This window comes from Erinaceus europaeus, chromosome 12 (assembly GCF_950295315.1).
Source record: "Erinaceus europaeus chromosome 12, mEriEur2.1, whole genome shotgun sequence".
Taxonomy (NCBI): Eukaryota; Metazoa; Chordata; class Mammalia; order Eulipotyphla; family Erinaceidae; genus Erinaceus; species Erinaceus europaeus.
The window spans coordinates 88,704,121-88,721,333 of record NC_080173.1 but is presented as its reverse complement, the minus strand read 5'-3'; the positions used below and the strand labels follow the sequence as shown (position 1 = coordinate 88,721,333).

Here is a 17,213-nt window from a genome sequence, read left to right as displayed (position 1 = left end):
AAAAAAAAAAAGTCTCTAAATTTCTTTCGGTTTGAGCAAGCAGGTACAAATGTAGGCCTTTTACATCAAAGTGAAGTGGTATAATATAACCTTCCTAATAAGAGGGGATACCTATATTTAAGGAAAACAAAATTTGAAGTTAAAGTTAGGCTAACTCTTCTGTGGTTCTCAACAAACTAAGCAAGCAATAACAGGAAATAGTAAAATAATTTGGAAATAAAGACTGTTGTCTGGTCAATCTAACAAAAGGAGCTCACAGAGAGATAACTCAGTGGTGATCAAAATTAGAAGAGAAGCTTCAAGGAAGATATGGCAATTAATATTTAGCGGAGGCAAACCAGACTGCGACCTGAAGCCATTCTATTGTGCTATCAGCCATTAGCTGATAGCCCAGCAACACAATCTTACACAATCTTACAATTGCCACATCTACTCTCAAAGCACTAATATCATATCAAGTGATCTTAAAATGGTATGTGCTGCTCATATATGCAGAGTATTCACTCTCTTCTACTTTGAAACAGTACTTCGATGCAAGCTGCACACGTAAGCACAGTGGCTGTGTGAAGAGATACTAGGAGTTTGTGATGGGTGTCAAACATGTACATAAAGGGCTGGAAATCCTGCATTTAACACATACAGAATCTGAAATTTATAGGTGGGGGAGAGGGGTCACCAGAAGGAGTGTGTATAAAGGAAATACTAATACCAGGAACAATAATGTCTGTGAGGGATCAGCCCTACACTGACAATTTCATGTCATTTCAGAGAAGCCTTGTTCTGCATCCAGTATAATGTCCGCGCCTTCATGAATGTCAAGCACTGGCCCTGGATGAAACTCTTCTTCAAGATCAAGCCTCTGCTCAAGAGTGCAGAGACGGAGAAGGAAATGGCTACTATGAAGGAAGAATTCCAGAAAACCAAAGATGAACTGGCCAAGTCAGAGGCAAAAAGGAAGGAGTTGGAGGAAAAAATGGTCGCTCTGCTAAAAGAGAAAAATGACCTACAACTCCAGGTTCAATCTGTGAGTAATCTGCATATTCTGAACTCACTGTGCTCACAGTTCTTTCTAAAACTCATTTGTACTTTGGATTTACCAATTGCTTTTCCTTGTTATAGTATTTCACTCATTTTCTATATTCTTATATGGAAAAACAAAGCATAATTACTTCCAAATTTCCAGATGAAAAGATGTCTGTATTTAACAATATCACAAATTCAACAACCATGAAGGAAATACATTGAACGCAAAGCCCCAAATCTCAGTCAGATAGTGTGTCCATTTGCTCTCTCTTCTTCACCTAGCCTTGGAGCATACTATTTTCCAAATGCATGTCTATGTCATTGTATCTCAGATTATTTCTCAAAATTGGATAACTTTATATATCCTAGTATTCACCTTAAAAACTAATAGATAGCTCTTAAAAAAGAAATAGAAAATTGGAGGGAGGAGGGGAGATAGCATAATGGTTATGCAAAGAGATACTCATGCCTGAGGCTTTAAAGTCCCAGATTCAATCCCCCACCCCACCAAAAGCTGGAGCTGAGCAGTGCTCTGGTAAAAATGGAAGAAAAAAAACTAGACAATAGTATCATTGGAGACTATTAAGAAGGTTTTAATGAATGAAAAAGGCCACATGGGAAGACTATAGATATGCAATTATGTTCTTTTCTTAAAATTCAATCTATCACTTAGTAGCTTAAGGTGGGTAAAGAATGATCAGCACTAAAACTAGTCAGTTTGATCAATATTCAAAATATTTAGCTATGAGAGCAAAAAATGTTCTCAGAGATCATTTACTCCAACCCTCTTAATTACATATGAGAATAATGGATAATAAAAGGAATAAAGTCATTTGCCTAAGGTCACACATATGGCAGCAATATTGGGACAGGAACCAAGATTTCTTCCAGCCCTCCACTCTTCTACATACAACTACTTAAAATAATCCACCGCTTTAATTCAATCACTTTCAGACTAATTTGCTTCCAAATCTATAGCCTCACTTCTAATAAACAGTATTTCTCCGGGCTATGTAATAATGCTAAATTAAGTTTAATTTATATTCAAACTGAAAAGATGATTAGAGTACAGTCACTACTTTTGTGTGGAAAAAAAAGTGAAAACAAAATAACTCTCTAAATATGTTCACGAAACTCTCTATAGGAAGCTGATGCCTTGGCTGATGCAGAGGAAAGGTGTGAGCAACTGATTAAAAACAAAATCCAGCTGGAGGCCAAAATCAAAGAGGTGATTGAGAGAGCTGAGGATGAGGAAGAGATCAATGCTGAGCTGACAGCCAAGAAGAGGAAGCTAGAGGATGAATGCTCAGAGCTCAAGAAAGACATTGATGACCTTGAGCTGACATTGGCCAAGGTGGAAAAGGAGAAGCATGCCACAGAGAACAAGGTATGGATCATATTCTGTTATGTCATACGGAGGCCTGCCATCCAGTCAAGTACTTGATGGTACAGATAATTTCTTTTCAATTTTTTAAGGTGAAAAACCTCACAGAAGAGATGGCAAGCTTGGATGAAACCATCGCCAAGCTGACCAAGGAGAAGAAAGCCCTCCAGGAGGCCCACCAGCAGACTCTGGATGACCTGCAGGCAGAAGAGGACAAAGTCAACACTCTGAGCAAAGCGAAAACCAAGCTGGAGCAGCAAGTGGATGATGTAAGTGTGCATTTTATACTTCTGACCTATTTGATTTTTTTTTATTTTTTAAATTGTTTTATTTATAAGAAGGAAACATTGACAAAACCATAGGACAAGAGGGGTACAACTTCACACAATTCCCACCACCAGACCTCTGTATCCCATCCCCTCCCCTGATGGCTTTCCTATTCTTTATCCCTCTGGGAGTATGGACCCAAGGTCATTGTGGGATGCAGAAGGTGGAAGGTCTGGCTTCTGTAACTGCTTCCCCGCAGAATATGGGTGTTGACAAGTCGATCCATACTCGCAGCCTGCCTCTCTGTTTCCCTAGTGGGGAAGGGCTCTGGGGAAGCGGAGCTCCAAGGCACATTGGTGGGGTTGTCTGTCCAGGGAAGTCTGGTCGCATCCTGCTAGCATCTGGGAACCTGGTGGCTTGATGTTTTTTTTAACATACTTTCATTGGGTAACATACTTTACTGTCTAATTAGCTTGAAGGATCTCTGGAGCAAGAAAAGAAACTCCGCATGGATTTAGAAAGAGCCAAAAGGAAACTGGAGGGAGACTTAAAGTTGGCCCAAGAATCCACAATGGATATAGAAAATGACAAACAACAACTGGATGAGAAACTTAAAAAGTAGGAAATAAAACACAGATACACACACACACACACACACACACACACACACACAAAGCTTTCTGCACTAGCATCAGTCAGTTTGACAACTAATAAGTGTTTCTCTTCTGTCTAAAGGAAAGAATTTGAGATCAGCAATTTAATAAGCAAAATTGAAGATGAACAGGCCATAGAAATTCAGCTACAGAAGAAGATCAAAGAGTTGCAGGTGTGCCATCTCACTTCCATCTTTTTTTTTTTTGGCAGCCCCACCCCAAGACCAAAATTGAGGTGAGCTTATGTTAATGTTCTTGTGTAATTCCCAGGCCCGCATTGAAGAGCTGGAGGAAGAGATTGAAGCAGAGCGGGCCTCCAGGGCCAAAGCAGAGAAGCAGCGCTCCGACCTCTCCCGGGAACTGGAGGAGATCAGTGAGAGGCTGGAAGAAGCCGGTGGGGCGACTTCGGCCCAGATTGAGATGAACAAGAAGCGGGAAGCCGAGTTCCAGAAACTGCGCAGGGACCTGGAGGAGGCCACCCTGCAGCACGAAGCCACAGCGGCAGCTCTTCGGAAGAAGCACGCGGACAGCGTGGCTGAGCTGGGGGAGCAGATTGACAACCTGCAGAGGGTCAAGCAGAAGCTGGAGAAGGAGAAGAGTGAGCTGAAGATGGAGATCGATGACCTAAGCAGTAATGCAGAGGCCATTTCCAAAGCCAAGGTGCACAACACCATCTCTAAATAAGGGAAACGAATAATATCCGTCGACTGTTCTCTAAAATATATTATCATTTGCAGGCAGTTTTTTGCCACTAATTTAATGTTTTAATTTTAAAAGTTTTTTTATATTTATTTATTTATTCCCTTTTGTTGTCCTTGTTGTTTTATTGTTGTAGTTATTATTGATGCCGTTGTTGTTGGATAGGACAAAGAGAAATGGAGAGAGGAGGGGAAGACAGAGAGGAGGAGAGAAAAACAGACACCTGCAGACCTGCTTCACATGTGAAGCGACTCCCCTGCAGGTGGGGAGCCAGAGGCTCGAACCCGGAGGCTCAAACCCGTATCTGTCCGCGGGTCCTTGCGCTTTGCGCCACCTGCGCTTAACCCGCTGCACTACCACCCGACTCCCAATGTAATGTTTTCTATCCTAGTATATTTTACTCAGTTTCATCTTTAACGCTGATATAAACCATCAGAATGATTTCAAAGTGCCCTTTCAGGAAAACACCGGCTTTTGGAATAAATGAATGGTTCTCCAACAATGGCTGTGTTAGAGGTGCAGTATAGTTACAGTGCTTGAACTATACAGCATGTTCCCTATGGCTGGAGCCATAACTTTCTATTCATACTTGACATAAATTTATATCCTCTAAAAATATATATATATATATATATTTTAACAGTATGGACAAGATTACTCACCTGCGAAGTTTCTAGTGCTTTGGTATCTCGCCCTCTCTCCCTCTGCCTCTGTTCCCGTCTTGTCTTTCTCTGTCTGAAAAGGGTGACAGGAGCCATGAAGTCTTGGCTATGACAAAAACAAAAATTAATGATAAGAAGAATAATGTTTTGGGGGCTGGGCAGTAGTGCAGTGGGTTAAGCAAGTGCACATGGCACAAAAGTGCAAGGACCGGCGGAAGTAACCCAGTTCAAGTCCCCAGCTCCCCACCTGCAAGGGGAGGGGGTTGCTTCACAAGCAATGAAGCAGGTCTGCGGGTGTCTGTCTTTCTCTTCCCCTCTCTGTCTTCCCCTCCTCTCTTGATTTTTCTCTGTCCTATCCAACAACAACAGCAGCAATAACAATAGTAGCAATAAGGGCAAAAAATATATACATATGGCCTCCAGGAGCAGTAAATTCATAGAGCAGGCACTGAGCCCCAGCGATAACCCTGGAGGCAAATAAATAAATAAATAAAGTTTTAACGCTCTTTTTGTTCACTATATTCAACGCCTCATCCTTCATCGCTGTGCATCTCATAGGGGAACCTTGAAAAGATGTGCCGCACCTTGGAAGATCAAGTGAGTGAACTCAAGACAAAGGAAGAAGAGCAGCAGCGCCTGATCAATGACCTGACAGCTCAGAGAGCGCGCCTGCAGACAGAAGCAGGTAAGGACCTCTGAGTCCTAGAGTCGTGTACTAGATAAAAAGGGGTTCAGAATAAATGCTCACACTCCCATCAGAGAAGGAGAAACAAAAACCATCAGAAATTTCTTGGTAGGGGGTTATGGATCGACCTACCAACTCCCATGCACAGCAGAAGCACTTACAGAAGGCAGAACGCCCACCTTCTGCACCCCATAAAGAAGTTTGGTCCATACTCCTGTGGAGGGGGAAATGATAAAGGGAAGATGACCAGAGGGTCCATTAGGACCCAGAGAGAAGAAGAAAAAAAGGAGGGACATTCAGAAATAGTAATAGATGTAGGTCTTATTTGGAAAAGAAGATGGGGGCATGGGAAAAAAATGGGCAAATATATACAAATATAGACAGACAGTTATAGAAATAATAGTTAACCCATATCTGCAACCTTAGAACTACTGTAGCTTCCAGTGGAGGGAAGGGGGATACAGAACTCTGGTGGTGGGAACAGTGAAAGAAAAAAATAGGTTAAGTTATTATGCTCATAAGTCAATTCTGTGTTTAAATCACTAGTGCTAGTTAGTTCTTTGACAATACTTAGAAGCAGATAAAATACATATTACACATATACATGTGCATGTATATATCTGTATCTAGAGAGGAAAGCTTTAGGTCTGTTTTTATGCTACCAACTAACAAATGCCTTCACGACTATTCTTTTTAGGTGAATATTCTCGACAATTAGATGAGAAAGATGCTTTAGTCTCTCAACTTTCAAGGAGTAAACAAGCATCTACTCAGCAAATTGAAGAGCTAAAACGCCAGTTAGAGGAAGAGACTAAAGTGAGTTTTACCAAAAATCTTTGCCTAATCAAATCGAATCATGTCCAACTAGGCTCTACTTAAAATGGTACAAATTAAATTTCACTGAAAAAAAAAAGATTTAAGTCACTCCACTGCTACTTCCACAGGCCAAGAACGCCCTGGCCCACGCCCTGCAGTCCTCCCGCCATGACTGTGACCTGCTGAGGGAACAGTATGAGGAGGAACAGGAGGGCAAAGCTGAGCTGCAGAGGGCGCTGTCCAAGGCCAACAGCGAGGTGGCCCAGTGGAGGACCAAGTATGAGACAGATGCCATCCAGCGCACAGAGGAGCTGGAGGAGGCCAAGTATGTGTTGTGAACTCGGGGATGGAGTAAAACAACATGATTTCTTTTCTTTTCTTTTCTTTTCTTTTCTTTTCTTTTCTTTTCTTTTCTTTTCTTTTTTCTCTTCTCTTCTCTTCTCTTCTCTCCTCTCCTCTCCTCTCCTCTCCTCTCCTCTCCTCTCCTCTCCTCTCCTCTCCTCTCCTCTCCTCTTTTCTTTGCAGACCTGCTTCACTGCCTGTGAAGCAACTCCCCTGCAGGTGGGGAGCCAGGGGATCGAACTGGGATCCTTACATCCTTATGTAGGTCCTTGAACAACATGATTTCTTAGCTGCTCTGACTCAGTAATTTCCAGGCAGGGCTGTCTTGATAGTACTAAAGATAATATAACCCTAACAGAAGCAGCTAACATTTATAGCATGCCTAGTTTAAATCAAATACTAGATGTAAAATAGCTCATTCTGTTTTCACGACAGTGTTTATTCTTATTCATATCCTCATCTTACAGAAAACTGAGTCTGCCTGGTTAATCAACTCACTCGAGAACATATGATTAGTAAATGATATAGTTGAGATTAGAATCAGATGTTCTGATTCCATAGGTCACCTTTTTGTTTGTTTGTTTGTTCTGTTTTTGCCTCCAGGGTTGTTGCTGGAGCTCGGTGCCTGCACCATGAATTCGCTGTTCCTAGAGGCTTTTTTATTTCCCCTTTTGTTGCCCTTGTTGTTTTATCCTTGTTGTGGTTATTATTATTGTTGTTGTTGTTGTTGTTGCTATTGATGTTATCATTGTTGGATAGGACAGAGAGAAACAGAGAGAGGAGGGGAAGACAGAGAGTGGGAGAGAAAGACAGACACCTGCAGACCTGCTTCACCACCTGTGAAGCGACTCCTCTGTAGGTGGGGAGCCAGGGGTTCGAACCGGGATCCTTACTCCCATCTCTGTGCTTCACACCATATGTGCTTAACCTGCTATGCTACCTCCAACCCCCAAGGTCACCATTTTTTAAGTACTGCAACAGAAAGGTATAGCTCTTCAAATTCAATTCTACATATGAACATAACCTGTTTGAATAAAGTAATAGTGGTGTATCGATGAAGGGCCAGCCTGTAGACTTTCTTGGGTATCAGAGCTAAGAACTTTTCTTTATCTCAAAGCTAGAGAAAACTGTAAGGATGTAGAGTTGGCACACAAAGGGGAATGAAGCAGAAATACAGGACATTCAGAAGCACAGAGGGGAAAAAAATCCTGCCTTTGTTTAACTTGCATAACTAGCTGATTTATCTGTTATTTCCATTCTCATGAAATATATATGTGTGTTTGTAGCCATATAAAAATGCATAATTATAAATATGATTACCCAACACTGATACTTTAAAGCAATTTTGTGGTTTCTCTTCTATTATCTTTATTTATTGGGTAGAGACAGCCAGAAACTGAGAGTAGGGGGAGACAGACAGAGAGAGAGACAGAGAGACACATGCAGCACTGTTTCAACACTTGCAAAGCTTTCCCCTTGCAGATGGGGACTCAAACCTGGGTCCTTGTGCATTGTAACATGTGTGCTCAACTCGATGTGCCACCACCCAGCCTCTTGAATTTATTTTTCTCTAGGGAAAAAAGCATATAAATGAAATGGAAAAATCTGAGAAAGCAAATTAATATGATCAACACATTCTTTTTTACTCAGTAAATATCTAGTTAGCCTCAAATCTTTTTTTATTTTCTGTAGTAAGATGCGGTATATGGTGACATCCCTCAATAAACATGTCCTACCCACTCATTCTCCACAACATACACTCAGCAAAAAGTTCTGAAAATCGGGGGGTTGGGCAGTAGCACAGAGGGTTAAGTGCATGTGGCATAAAAGTGCAAGGACTGGCTTAAGGATCCCGGTTCGAGCCCCCGGCCCCCCACCTGCAGGGGAGTCACCTCACAGGCAGCAGTGAAGCAGGTCTGCAGGTGTCTATCTTACTCTCCCCCTCTCTGTCTTCGCCTCCTCTCTCCATTTCTCTCTGTCCTATCCAACAACGAACAACATCAACAATGACAATAATAATAACCACAACAAGGCTACAACAACAAGGGCAACAAAAGGGGCGGGGGGAATGGCCTCCAGGAGCAGTGGATTCATGGTGTAGGCACTGAGCCCCAGCAATAACCCTGGAGGCAAAAAAAAAAAGTTCTGAAAATCCTGTATCATTTAAATAACAGAACACTAACAGCAGTCTACAGTAATTCAATGTTCTGAAAAAGATTGGAATCGATGTACTGACCACTTAGGACGTTTTACTACAGCCTTATGAATCCGCAAAGCCATTTGGGCCACTACTTTTGAAAATGGAGTTTGTTATCTGCCATATGGGAGCAGGACTATAAAGGGGGCAGGGAGGGCTCAGCTCTTGCTGCTCTTTATCAGGATCCTTAGCTGTCCATCTAACTTCTCAGGAAGAAGCTGGCCCAGCGTCTGCAGGACGCAGAGGAACACGTGGAAGCGGTGAACGCCAAATGTGCATCTCTTGAGAAGACAAAGCAGCGGCTCCAGAATGAGGTGGAGGACCTCATGCTTGATGTGGAGAGGACAAATGCAGCCTGTGCAGCTCTAGATAAGAAGCAGAGGAACTTTGACAAGGTAGCCCCATTTGGTAGATCTTAATCAGTGTTCGACATTTCTTCCTCTCCTTGCAATTGGCTGACAACTTACTGCTTTTCAGATTCTATCAGAATGGAAACAGAAGTATGAGGCAACTCAGGCTGAACTTGAGGCCTCCCAGAAGGAGTCTCGTTCCCTCAGCACCGAGCTCTTCAAAATCAAGAATGCCTATGAAGAATCCCTGGATCAACTTGAAACACTAAAGAGAGAAAATAAGAACTTACAGCGTGAGTCATTTTGAACTTCCTGCCCCGTATGTCCCTGACAGAACCTTTCCCTGTCAGCATCAATCTGACACTCTTGCCCCATCTGTTCATCCACAGAGGAGATTTCTGACCTCACAGAACAGATTGCTGAAGGAGGAAAGCAAATTCATGAACTGGAGAAAATAAAGAAGCAAGTAGAACAAGAGAAATGTGACGTTCAGGCTGCCTTAGAGGAAGCAGAGGTATATGTTTATATCATGGAGAAGAGAAAAATCAAACATTAGTGAAAAATACTCAAAGTGGGCAACTTGTTATTAAAAATAAGTTATCAGTTATAAGAGTTAAAATGTAAATATTGTCATCCATTAATTATATTTCTATAAATCTATCAAATCTTAAGTGGAGGTACAGTTTTGAACACAAAATGTCCAATGTTGGGGAGTCAGGTGGTAGCAAAGCAGGTTAAGTGCATGTGGCACAAAGCACAAAGACTGGCGTAAGGATCCTGGTTCAAGCCCCCGGCTCCCCACCTGCAGGGGAGTCGCTTCACAAGCGGTGAAGCAGGTCTGCAGGTGTCTGTCTTTCTCTCCCCCTCGCTGTCTTCCCCTTCTCTCTCCATTTCTCTCTGTCCTATCCAACTACAATGACATCAATAACAACAATAATAACTACAACAATAAAACAACAAGGGTAACAAAAGGGAAAATAAATAAATATTTTAAAAATTTTTTTAAAAGTTTAAAAAAAGTCCAATGTTAAAAATAAGAAAATTACAAAATTCTAATTGAAACAATCCTACACTATCACTAGGTATATGTTGTTTGAAGAAGTATTGATAATATAGTAATTTGGAGAGTTATATTAAGTCATAGGCTAATTTTTTTAATGAATAAAGCATATTTTCACATGCAATGTAATTTTAGAAATATGTATACAAGGAAGCCGGGCAGTAGCGCAGTAGGTAAAACGCACAAAGAGCAAAGCACAAGGACTGACATAAGAATCCCGGTTCAAGCCCCTGGCTCCCCACCTGCAGGGGGGTCGCTTCACAAGCAGTGAAGGAGATCTATAGGTTTTTATCTTTCTCTCCCCCTCTCTGACTTCCCCGACTCTCTCGACTTCTCTCTGTCCTACTATACAACAATGACAGCAATAACAATAATAACAACAACAAGGGCAAAAATGGCCTCCAGGAGCAGTGGATCGTAGAGCAGGCAGGGAGCCCCAGAAATAACCCTGGAGACCAAAAAAAAAAAAAAAAAAGGAAAGAAAAGAAATATGTATACAGATAGACAACTGGAAAAACACACTAGACTAAAATGGTTATGTTTGAATTGGTCCAGTGGGAAGACTTTTCCTTGCTTTTATAAATTACCCTCACATTGTTATAGTAAACATGTATTGTTTTAAAACTGACAATTTCTACAACAGAAGTCAGTGTCTCACACATAAACATGTTAATTTATAAAACAGGTTGAGAGAATGTATTTATTACATATGAATCTGATCATATAACTTTTGCTGGTGTTCCCATGAATAATTTTGAATAGCATTTTATACTTTACTAAGCATCTTTATTATGAAACTGGCATGTGTAGTCCATGAGTGAATAAATAAAAGAATGTTTGAACTAGGTTGCAGGAACTATTGTAATATATTGGTAGAATTAGACACGCTGGTATTCATTAGAGTTGTACACACATGGGAAGATATTAAAAATACTCGAGTTAGTTTCCATGACTAATGGGTCACTCTTTTGTTAAGGCATCTCTTGAACACGAAGAGGGCAAGATTCTGCGCATCCAGTTAGAGTTGAACCAAGTCAAGTCTGAAGTTGATAGGAAAATTGCTGAAAAGGATGAAGAAATTGATCAGCTGAAAAGAAACCACACTAGAATCGTGGAGACCATGCAGAGCACATTAGATGCAGAGATCAGGAGCAGGAATGATGCCCTAAGAGTCAAGAAGAAGATGGAAGGAGATCTGAATGAAATGGAAATTCAACTCAACCATGCCAACCGCTTGGCTGCAGAGAGCCTGAGAAACTACAGGAACACACAAGGCATCCTCAAGGTAAACAAGTCCACATGAACCACTCGGATGCGTCAGGCAAGTTACCTGCCTCCTGCTTCTCAACACATTGATTAATTCAGTGAGATTTATTGCTATAATGATTTTTAAGTTATCTTTATTTGTTGGATAGAGACAGCCAGAAATGGAGAGGGAAGGGAGTCATAGAGAGACAGAGAGAAACCCACAGCCCTGCTTCACCACTCATGAAGCTTTCGCCCTGCAGGTGGGGACCAGGGGCTTGAACCTGCGTCCTTGTGCACTGTGACATATGCACTCAACCAGGTGTATACCAATTTATACAGTGCACAGTATGGAACTGGAAGTTGCTGAATTAAATGCACATAAAATGAAAATAATTCGTTTTTGCCACCAGAGTTGTTGCTGGAGTTCCATGCCTGCACAACTCTACTGTTTCCAATAGATTCTTCTTTTTCTTTTTTTTTCCTTGCTATGTTTTTCAAGGTGGGGGGAAGCAGCACATTACTACTCCACTGCTCATGAAAATTCCCCCAGGTAGGTGCTCCAATGTGGTAGCCAGAGGCTTGAGCCCAGGTCCTTGCACATGGTAAAGTCTGCTCTCTACAAAGTAAGCTATCTCCTGGCCCAAGAACATAATATTTTAAGATTTTTTTTTTGTAAAAGTACAAACAAGCCTAAAGATTAGGGTATGATATGAAAGAGAGAATATCTTGAAATGGAAAGGTCTAAATTCAATCTTATTTTTGTCACTTCATGTTACCCTATCTGAAGCAAATAGTTTTTAACCTCCTGGAACCTGCTTTCCTGCTAAATAAAAATGGAACAACCTCATACTGTTATCGTGAGGATGAAATGCACTAACAGGTGTCAAGCACTGGATAGATCAGAGGGAAACAGTCTGGACATGATAGAATTTAGTCATTTGCACATGAAAATATAACCTCTTCATGGTGCATAGAGAACGAGAATTTGTCTGCTGCTGATTCTTTCCCACCTGAGCTGCTGGCATCACCATTTCATGATGATCCCGTGATAGGCCTGTCATTTCCTGTTCATCTCACCAATGTTTTCTTGCTCTTCTGGGATGACCACAATCTCTTCAATCCTTGCTAGAATACTCAATGTCTTATTTTCCCTTTTTTTTTTTTTTCTTAACAGGACACCCAGCTCCACCTGGACGACGCTCTCCGGGGCCAGGAGGACCTGAAGGAGCAGCTGGCCATCGTGGAGCGCAGAGCCAACCTGCTGCAGGCCGAGGTGGAGGAGCTGAGGGCCTCTCTGGAACAGACGGAGAGAAGCAGGAAAATCGCAGAACAGGAGCTGCTGGATGCCAGTGAGCGCGTTCAGCTTCTGCACACCCAGGTGAGTCCTTCACATCAAAGAAATGCTGTTGTACTATTAAGTGATGAGTCATAATTATTATATAGAATACCTTCATTTTTTTTATAAATATGTGTATATTAAAAGGATGGGAGGCTGGAAAGAGAGTTCACCATGTCTTGCCATACATGTAGCCCAGGTTCAAGCCCTGACACCACAGTGAGAGGGGGTATGTGATCTGGGGAAGCTCCAGGGCCATGGTGTTGCTCCCTCTCTATCCAAAGGAAAATAACAGACTAGAGCAGTGAAATCACAAGCACTTAAGACCTCAGTTCTGTCTATACAGAAAAAGGATATGGGGCTCTGCTCCAAAGCATCAGTTACTATCATTTTGAAGTGGTAGAATTACAGGTGAATTTTGGTGTGTGCTCCCATTCTTGTCCGTTTTAGGTTTTACACCTACAATGGGGAGGGGGTGGCTGTTTTTTTAATTTTAAAGTAGAGTTTGATTCTCTATTACTCTGGAAACCATGTGATATAAACTACAATAAAAATTATCTGTTGTCTCTAAAATCCCCAAAAGGCCTGTTTAGTGTTTCTCATCTGAAGCTCTTCAGCATTTAACACCATTTACTTTTCCTGCTTTGGAGGACATTTGGCATTTCTGATTTGCTCAAGTACTAAATGTAACAGGACTCCTGAATTATTCTGACAACCAAAAAAATATCCACTCCCAGTTTTCTCAAATACCCACTGAGGCAGTATTGCTTCTCACTTTAAGAATGACTATGTTGAAATTTCACGAAAACAATTTTCAGTATTTCCTAGGGGAACAAACTATGACAGTTACCAGAGTAAATATAGTAGATTATAACTGAAAACATCCCAGTATCAACCATTTGCAAAAAAAAAAATCATCTGCTTATTTTTTCCCCTAATATCCCAAATCTTTTAAGGACAGAATACCAGTGATGCCTAGTTGAAATGTTATATAAATAGCAATTAGATAATGTAAACATTCCTATACCTCAGAAGTTCTTGGACATAAGTCAGAAGGGCATTGGGGCAGTAGATATATCCATCTAGCAAAAGATTAATATTTTCTTTACTGGAAAAACATAAAGGTTAGTGAGATGTTGCCGTTAGTTCCATTTCATGAGCAAAAAAAAAAAAAAGATGTGAAATCCCCAAAGGGCAAATTGAAAGTTTTGTAAATTTTCACTACTTTTAACAGAATACCAGCCTGATCAACACCAAGAAGAAACTGGAAAATGATGTTTCCCAGCTTCAGAGTGAAGTGGAAGAAGTAATTCAAGAATCTCGAAATGCAGAAGAGAAGGCCAAAAAGGCCATCACTGATGTGAGCAAGATGGGCACTTATTTGTCTTCCTGATTTGCATGCGGTCCATGCTATATTATCAGGGTCCCTTATTTTCTTGGTTTATTTGCTCACCAGGCAGCCATGATGGCTGAGGAGCTGAAGAAGGAGCAGGACACCAGCGCCCACTTGGAGCGGATGAAGAAGAACCTGGAACAGACGGTGAAGGACCTTCAGCACCGTCTGGACGAGGCTGAGCAGCTGGCCCTGAAGGGAGGAAGAAAGCAGATCCAGAAACTGGAAGCTAGAGTGAGTGTCTCAATCTCTAAGTCTGAGTCTGGGAAGGCCACTCCCTCTAGCCTTCTCTCTTCCCACTGAGTGACTACTGTTCTTGTCCAGGGACTGGAGGCAACATTGCCCTGTCTTCAGTAGGTCCTGAGTTCTTAATATCCCCTAAAACTGACTGTGTAACTCTTTCTTCATTGCAGGTACGTGAACTGGAAGGAGAAGTGGAAAATGAGCAGAAACGGAATGCTGAGGCTGTGAAAGGCTTGCGGAAACACGAGAGAAGAGTAAAGGAACTTACCTACCAGGTAAAGGGACTAGCTTTCTAGACCATCTGGACTTCCTGCCCAGCAGGAACTTGAAAAGGTGGTGGCTGTTTATCTGCTACTCACAAATAGATACATAGGAACTTGCTACATCTCAGGAAAAAATGACATGGTTGCTTACCACAGACCTATACTAAGGTTGGAGAATTAGAGGTTTATAGAAAATCATGTAAGAAAGGAGAAAAGTTGGGTTTTGAAGTCAGGTAAATTAACATTACATTTAGTTTGACCTCTCTTACTTTTTGAATTTGGATAGGCCACTTAACACTCTATTTTAGTTCATCAGTTGTAAAATAGAACAATAATATCAACTTTTCAGAGAAGGGAGTAGGGTGAAAGAAGGTATGTGTGTCACTCTCTTATATGATGTACATTTAAGCAAGTGATTTCTGTTAATGTTATGAAGAAAGTCTCAGAGATAACCAAGTTTATCCCAAGCCCACCTACCATTAAACCAAAGTGACTTATTTTTACCACCTGGAGTAGGCTTAGTTCATTAGGTTTAATGAAAAAAAATTTTTTAAACTTTCAGACTGAGGAAGACCGCAAGAATGTTCTCAGGCTGCAAGATTTGGTGGATAAATTACAAGCGAAGGTGAAATCATACAAGAGACAAGCTGAAGAAGCTGTAAGTAGCTCTAAGTCCTTACAAAATGAAGAAGATTGTCTTTGGAGTAGACAATTACACAAATGGCTTCATGACAAAGGAGATAATGGAAAATATATCGCTGGTACTTTTAAAGAGATAGTTTTGTCAATACAAAATTGGCCTCCAAATTCTAAGAACTTTCTATTATTAAGTGACTTGTAGGGAACTGGGGGATATTCCAAACCAGCCACCTTACTTGATGATGCATATGGATTTGTATATTCAATATGGAAAGGTACAAAATCAGGAGTTCTCAAAATTAAGAAGACGTTGCTGAAGTATCTCCCTCTTCATGCTTCTTAGTTGTTCCCCAGAGACATACTATCTTCTGGCTCCAGGTTTCCCTTCTGAATACCTGAATCAAAATACATGGCTAAGAGAAAAAAAAGGGGGGGAGGGAGAACCTCTTTCTAATGCATTCATCTAGTCCATCAGAAAATCCTATGTGTACTAACTTCACAACACATCTACAATCCACCCACTTCTCATCATTTCCTGGTGTCATTTCTTTGCTTTAAACCATTATCCTTTCCAAAATCATCGACTGGCCTTCCAGTTACTTAGCAAACTCTAAGAAGTTGAAAAGGTCCTATCCAGTTGGTCTACCTGTGGCTAAACAGACCACTCATGTATATATGGTTTTGACAAAACAAGGCTGCCCCTTACATTTCAAAACCATTTCTTTTTTTCCATTCTTTCAACAAAACAAAAAACAACAACAAAAAAAAAAACCATGACATTACAAATTATATACAGATTTAAAGTCAGATGTGGCAAGCCAGCTGTAAGAATGAAATATTTGAGCTGAGGAAACTGTTTGGTGACACGTGCAGTAAGAACCAGCACTAAGTCGAATCCTCACCATTTCATCTCTTTTCTCAGGAGGAGCAGTCCAATGCTAACCTTGCTAAGTTCCGCAAGCTCCAGCACGAGCTGGAGGAGGCCGAGGAAAGGGCTGACATTGCTGAGTCACAGGTCAACAAGCTGCGGGTGAAGAGCCGGGAGGTTCACACCAAAGTCATCAGTGAAGAGTGATCCATCCAAATGCAGAAAAGTGGCCAAAGAAATACACAAAATGTGCTATGTTTTGGTCACCTGCCTTATGTCTGTATTTCTATTAATCAAGAGTAAATAAAAAAAAAAACTCCTAAATTAAACCAGACTATCGTTCTATTTGAAAAATTATTTCTCTCAAATACAATTCTCACCTATTATTATTTTTCTCATTCTATATATGGCTTTGTAGAGAATTCAATCTCTTCAACCTCCCATCACCGCTCTGTATCCTTTTTCTCACCTACCTCTATACACACATACACACACACACACACACACACACACACACACACACACACACACACACCTCGATAGATTTGATTTTATTAAACCTCTGTAGACTGTTACAAATTCTTAAAGGAACACAGACACAGAAGCTATACCTTCAGGCAGGTTCACTTATCTACTTCACAAGCAGTTATTTGAGCATAAACTCTGTGCCAGACACTCTTCCAAATCATGTTGACCCATAATAGAGTTGTTGCCTTCTGAGAGTTTGAATTCTATAAGGACAGAAAGGCAATCAACAAACAAAAAGCTGTGTGTGTCAGATGACAAGTGCTAAAGAGAAATTAACAAGTAGGAAGTAGGTAATGAGTCTTTTTCTTCTAATAGATATTTGAGCAGAACCCTGAATGAATCAAGAGTAAGTCATGTGAGTATTTGAGAATGGTTCATTTTCAGCAAGGGAGCAATAGAAAATGGAAAGTCCCTGAAGCAGAAACAAGTTGGCCTATTGTAGGGACAGATGGGAGGCTGTGGGGCTAGAGGAGAATGAGCAGGATAAAGTTATAAGAAAGGAAGAAGGGGATGGATCAAGAAGACCTTAATGTCCCTGTAGAACTTTTTTCTTTACT

General features: G+C 41.0%; 1 protein-coding gene across 1 annotated transcript in view; it reads left to right on the top strand.

Annotated features, from left to right (window-relative positions):
- MYH8 (myosin heavy chain 8) overlaps window positions 1–16,462 on the top strand; it is a 35,438-nt gene extending 18,976 nt beyond the window's left edge. Inside the window, exons 21-39 of the mRNA XM_060204427.1 lie at window positions 769–1,024; window positions 2,168–2,410; window positions 2,500–2,676; window positions 3,147–3,292; window positions 3,410–3,500; window positions 3,598–3,987; window positions 5,247–5,373; window positions 6,071–6,189; window positions 6,318–6,514; window positions 8,940–9,123; window positions 9,206–9,371; window positions 9,468–9,592; window positions 11,115–11,423; window positions 12,561–12,764; window positions 13,957–14,082; window positions 14,179–14,349; window positions 14,529–14,633; window positions 15,184–15,279; window positions 16,183–16,462. Coding sequence (XP_060060410.1) covers window positions 769–1,024; window positions 2,168–2,410; window positions 2,500–2,676; window positions 3,147–3,292; window positions 3,410–3,500; window positions 3,598–3,987; window positions 5,247–5,373; window positions 6,071–6,189; window positions 6,318–6,514; window positions 8,940–9,123; window positions 9,206–9,371; window positions 9,468–9,592; window positions 11,115–11,423; window positions 12,561–12,764; window positions 13,957–14,082; window positions 14,179–14,349; window positions 14,529–14,633; window positions 15,184–15,279; window positions 16,183–16,335 — 3,385 coding nt within the window. The 3' untranslated portion in view covers window positions 16,336–16,462. The remainder of the gene's footprint in view (window positions 1–768; window positions 1,025–2,167; window positions 2,411–2,499; window positions 2,677–3,146; window positions 3,293–3,409; window positions 3,501–3,597; window positions 3,988–5,246; window positions 5,374–6,070; window positions 6,190–6,317; window positions 6,515–8,939; window positions 9,124–9,205; window positions 9,372–9,467; window positions 9,593–11,114; window positions 11,424–12,560; window positions 12,765–13,956; window positions 14,083–14,178; window positions 14,350–14,528; window positions 14,634–15,183; window positions 15,280–16,182) is intronic.
- Window positions 16,463–17,213: the final 751 nt, after the last annotated feature.